This window comes from Bombina bombina, chromosome 2 (genome assembly GCF_027579735.1).
Source record: "Bombina bombina isolate aBomBom1 chromosome 2, aBomBom1.pri, whole genome shotgun sequence".
NCBI classification, from domain to species: domain Eukaryota; kingdom Metazoa; phylum Chordata; class Amphibia; order Anura; family Bombinatoridae; genus Bombina; species Bombina bombina.
Genome location: NC_069500.1, coordinates 295,212,314 through 295,218,313, shown reverse-complemented (window position 1 = coordinate 295,218,313; position 6,000 = coordinate 295,212,314). Strand labels below are relative to the sequence as shown.

General features: G+C 40.5%; 1 protein-coding gene across 2 annotated transcripts in view; it reads right to left on the bottom strand.

Moving 5' to 3' along the window:
* Nucleotides 1-4,565: 4,565 nt before the first annotated feature.
* The window catches only part of SRFBP1 (serum response factor binding protein 1), a 307,243-nt gene continuing 305,808 nt past the window's right edge, over nucleotides 4,566-6,000 (bottom strand). For both annotated transcript variants that reach the window (XM_053701596.1, XM_053701598.1), the window contains one exon: nucleotides 4,566-4,965. In XM_053701596.1, the coding sequence (XP_053557571.1) occupies nucleotides 4,673-4,965 (293 nt within the window). In that variant the 3' untranslated portion in view covers nucleotides 4,566-4,672. The remainder of the gene's footprint in view (nucleotides 4,966-6,000) is intronic.

The following is a 6,000-nucleotide window of genomic DNA, read 5'->3' as shown; positions in this document are numbered from 1 at the left end:
ACGGTACACCGGGCCTATCCCACTCCTTAGTAACAATTTCAGTAAGTCTCTTAGGTATAGGAAAAACATCAGTACTCGCCGGGTACCGCAAAATATTTATCCAACCTACACATTTTCTCTGGTATTGCAACTGTGTTACAATCATTCAGAGCCGCTAACACCTCCCCTAGTAATACACGGAGGTTTTCCAGCTTAAATTTAAAGTTTGAAATATCTGAATCCAATCTATTTGGATCAGAACCGTCACCCACAGAATGAAGTTCTCCGTCCTCATGTTCTGCCGCCTGTGACGCAGTGTCTGACATGGCCCTAATATTATCAGCGCACTCTGTTCTCACCCCAGAGTGATCACGCTTGCCTCTAAGTTCTGGTAATTTAGCCAAAACTTCAGTCATAACAGTAGCCATATCCTGTAATGTGATTTGAAATGGCCGCCCAGATGTACTCGGCGCTACAATATCACGCACCTCCCGAGCGGGAGATGTAGGTACTGACACGTGAGGCGAGTTAGTCGGCATAACTCTCCCCTCGTTGTCTGGTGAAATATGTTCAATTTGTACAGATTGACTCTTATTTAAAGTAGCATCAATACAGTTAGTACATAAATTTCTATTGGGCTCCACTTTGGCATTAGCACATATAGCACATGTATCTTCCTCTGAATCAGACATGTTTAACAAACTTACAATTAACTAGCAACTTGGAAATGCTTTTTAAGTAATTTACAATAATATGAAAACGAACTGTGCTTATAAGAAGCACAGAAAAAATTATGACAGTTGAAAATAACTAAGTTATAGCATCAAATCTTTGTAAGAAATAAACAATTTTAGCAAAGGATTGTTCCCATTAGCAAGGATAACTAACCCTGGCAGCAGAAAAAATACACAAAAAAAAAAAACGTTTTTTATCACAGTAAACTACACTTCACAGCTCTGCTGTGATGATTACCTCCCTCAAACAAGGCTTTGGAGATCCCTGAGTTCTGTAAGATGAACCGGATCATGCAGGAAGAAAATGAACCTCTGACTGAGATTTTTTGATGCGTAGTAAAAGCGCCAAAAATGGCCCCTCCCCCTCACACATAACAGTGAGAGAGATCAGTGAACTGCTTTAAATTAAACAAAACTATTGCCAAGTGGAGAAAATAGTGCCCAAAACATTTTTTCACCCAGTACCTCAGAGAAATAAACGTTTTTACATGCCAGCAAAAAAACGTTTAACCTCAATAAATTAATTGTTATTTAAAACCTATTGCAAGTCCCTGCAAATTAGGTTAAGTCTATGCATACAGTATAATCCAGTGAAGTACCATCCCCCAGAATACTGAAGTGTAAAATATACATACATGACAGCCTGATACCAGCTACATCTACTGCATTTAAGGCTTTTACATTATAACGGTATGGCAGGATTTTCTCATCAATTCCATGTCAGAAAATAACAAACTGCTACATACCTCTTTGCAGATTAATCTGCCCGCTGTCCCCTGATCTGAAGTTTACCTCTCCTCAGATGGCCGAGAAACAGCAATATGATCTTAACTACTCCGGCTAAAATCATAGAAAAAAACTCAGGTAGATTCTTCTTCAAATTCTACCAGAGAATGAATAACACACTCCGGTGCTATTATAAAATAACAAACTTTTGATTGAAGGTAATAAACTAATTAAATCACCACAGTCCTCTCACACATCCTATCTATTCGTTGGGTGCAAGAGAATGACTGGAGGTGACGTAGAGGGGAGGAGCTATATAGCAGCTCTGCTGGGTGAATCCTCTTGCACTTCCTGTAGGGGAGGAGATAATATCCCAGAAGTAATGATGACCCGTGGACTGACCACACTTAACAGGAGAAATTGGCCTATGAAAGTCCTTGCAAATTGTGAATCCTTCTGAAGAAAAAATATATATAGAAAAATATGCAGTAGAATAATCAAATTAATGTTCTAATAATGTTCAAATAAAATAAAATAATATAAGGGTTGTGGATAGCTCCAAATTATTCCAAATGTGAATGTGTAAGGTGCTGGGTTGGTGTTCCTCTTCTCAAAGGGTTATCAATGTATTGGGATATCCTCCTGTACCTATAAAAGTGTACAGAAAACGGACATAGTGCAATAAAATCACCATAAAACAGCAATAAAAGTATTCTACTCACCAGATATATTCTGAGCTGCAATACCAGTATATAGCCAATGAGTTTCGGTCCTCAGGGACCTTTCTCAATACTGGCTTAGATACAAGATAATCACAGAGGTAAAAAAAATATATAAATATAACTGTGTTGGTTATGCAAAACTAGGGAATGGGTAAACAAGGGATTATCTATCTTTTAAAATAATAACAATTCTGGTGTAGACTGTCCCTTTGACACTCCAGTCCTAACTCGAAGAGCAGATATCCTTTATCAGGACTCTCCAAATCTTCTGACACTTCTCTGCAACCTCCTAACATGACGAAAGGAAAAGAATGACTGGGGTAATGAAGAAGTAGGAGGGATATTTAAGCCTTTGGCTGGGGTGTCTTTGCCTCCTCCTGGTAGCCAGGTGTTATATTTCTTAACAGTAAGGAATGAAGCAGTGGACTCTCCCTATCTTAGGAAGGAAACAGGGGAATAAGGAATCCCTGGTTTATCCCATTCCTGAGTTATAATATCTGCCATACGGTCTGGAACTGGAAACACTTCCACGGATGAGGACACATCATATACCCTATTAAGTTTACTAGACCTCTTTGGATTCTCCACAACAGACAAAGCAGATTCTTCCAAAGTAGCAAGAACCTGCTTTAAAAGTACTCAGAGGTGTTCTAACTTAAATATGAAATTAATCTCCTCTGAATCTGCAGAATTGGTCACTACAGTATCAGAATCTGACAATTCGCCCTTAGAAGCCACTGAGGTATCATTCTCATCAGAGAGCTGAGATATACTGACTAACGCAGCCTTAGCGGAGTCAGAACCCTTATTAACACTAACATTTTTAGATTTTCTCTTGCGCTTACCACCAACTGGAAAGGCTGATAAGGCCGCTGAAACAGCAGATGTTATCTGCGCAGCGAAATCCCCAGGTAAATAAACACCACCCAGATTTTGTTGAGAGAAATCGAAGGGCACTGCATGTTAAGCTTGGGACGTTTGGGGGGAAAACTGAAGCATTGCTAGGACAACATTATCCTGAGAGACAGAAGGCTCTGGGGGAGAAATCGTATCTTAAAATAATAAAGTCTTATTTAAACAAGAGGAGCAAAATTGCACAGGAGGAACCACCTGAGCCTCCAAGCAAAAACAAACATTTGTCAACTGACAAACACATTTTCATTAGTGTCCATAATGACAGTGAATCAGCAAAGTTTTATAAGATTCACTAACTCTATAAAACAAAATAAGCAAGCTAAGATGCCTGCAACCGGTTTTTACTGATAGCTGAAAAAAGTAAAACCCAGAACCCATAAACTTCAGCTCTGCTGAGGGTTTACCGCTCCTAGTGACCAATAGAGAAGTCCCAACTATGTTCTTGGTCCTCTCCAGCCGTCCACGAACAGCCTCTGACGAAGTCACCACATCAGAGAAACTCCGTTCTGCACCGGAGCCGGATAATGGAAGTGCAAAACAAACTGTCACATGACACACCACCAGCCTCTCACTCTGACAGAAACCGTGCAAAAACAGAGCGATTCGTATAGAGAGGCACTAAACCTCTAACTAAGGCCATAGCAGAGCGGCTGAGACGGAAAAGTCACATGACCGCAACTGTATGCTGCCAACACTCAGACAAACAAAAACACCAAAAAACACCTCCTAAATCGTAAAGGAGGATTTACTACCCCATATTTACAGAGCCCAGACACCTATATAGCCCACTATATAAATAAGAGTGCTCTCAGCCAGAAAGTCCCTAATGCAGTGCCCCTTACATGTTTCCTACCCAGAAATCGATACGCTCTGTATTAGCACATTTGTTCCCCTGTTCACCGTCCAAACTCCACAGAAATAAAAAGTGTACAATTAACTCCTAGGGTGCTGGCACCTTCTAATCTAGAAGGGAAAGCATTTACCTGTGGAAGCAGCAGTCAGGCAGGGAATAGTTTTTTTTTTAGATGTGTCAGATTACTCCACATCTAACAGTGACCTGTAGAGAAAGAAAAAAGAGTAACCAACTCTGGTTTTCTAGAATGGGGATAGCATAGTTGTTAGAAATAAAGCAAGGAACACCTCGCCGCCTTCTAACTGCTAAAAGCCACCATTACTCTTACTAAAGAGAGCATAGCCCCAAATCCTTGCTTGCAGGGAAAAGTACCAATTAAAGGATTAAATATCTACAGACACCATCTTCGCACATCCTCCCTTGACAGAGGCAAAGAGAATGACTGTGGGTTATGGGTAAGGGAAGTGACACTTAACAGCTCTGCTGGGGTGCTCTTTGCCTCCTCCTGCTGGCCAGGAGTGAATATCCCACTAGTAATTTAAATGAATCGTGGACTCTCCATGCCATAGGAAATACATTTGTATTTTTTTATATATGTGAATACACCACTAAAAACAAAAACAATGCAACACAATATGAGCATTTCACATAGTGGATTTATTATAAGATCATGTGGAGGGTATACACAAATACATATTCCCAAAACATAAAATATATATATAATTTTTTTTTAAAAAAAACATCTAATCATCGAATATTATTTTTTTCCCTTGAAATGCTGTAATTTGAGACAGCTGTTCTTTGCGTTTTCTACTGGCTTCCCAAGAGGGATGTAGCGGTTTTTCATCAAATTTACTCTGTTGCTTTACAGCTGGACTTTTGCTTAGTTGTGGCTTTCGATATTGCGGTTCTCTGCGGTTTTTACTACTGTTCAAGGACTGATTTGTAAGTGGTTCTTGACGGTTTTTCTGCTGCTTCCCAAATGGGCTTTTATTTGGTAATTTTTCTTTTACATGTGTGTTTGACTGAGGAACAGCTATTAAGAAAAAAAAAAAAAAAAGAAAAAAAATATGTAAAATATATAAAAATATGAAATGTATTCATTAGATGAAATTATCATTACATCTGCCCCCCAAATATGGCGAAGAGATTAACAAAACAGACATTAACAAAAGATATTAGTATTTAAGGAACAGTCTAGTTAAAATTAAACTTTCATGGGGGGGCGGAGCTGGCCGCAGCAAAGATGGCTGTGTAACACCGGAGCTCTGCAAACCAGCTCCACAAATCTGTCTGAAATAGCCCCATTAAGTATAATTAAATACCGCATTCATAGCGGAAAAGAATGCCCTAAACATAGAGAACGAAGGGACCTAAGCAGATTAGACTATGACATGTGAAGACTGGAGCGGCTATTAACCACGGCTACCACAGAGGCCTCTGACGCACTTCGTTCATGCCCGATACTGAAAACAGCAGAAGAAGCCGCACGATAGCATATTATTAGACACCGCACTGACGGACCGAAAGGCGGTAAGAACAAACGCTCGTACATAGGCACTGACCTCAATATCTGTCTGCGGGAGCGACACTTACCACGCTACATACAGTTAGTAAGCCGCCATCTTGTCCACAGAGCAGATGTTCCCTGAGTCAGCACGAAAAGGCCTCAGAGCCCAGACGTAGCAACACCGGTAACTGCATATTAATTAACTACTTCTATAAATAAACAGCGGGCTAGAGCATAGAACCTCCGCAGGGCCCCTCTAATTAAGGCAAATAGCTGCAACAGGAAGCCATCACGCTTGCAGCGTAAACACATTTCGACAAGGAGCAGCCCCGTCAAGCACACAGTTAGCTCCTCTCACTCTACATACTTGGGTGCTACAGCTCACCCAAATCAGGAGTATAGTCTGAGACTCACAGAGCACATTCCAGGGGGTACTCTATTTAATAGAACCTGACAGTTCAAATACACCAACAGTTTACACAAGGGCATTGACACCCAGCTCACAGTAAGACCACTGAGGAGGTAATTACGCAATTGCTGATACTGAGCACTGAGGCACAA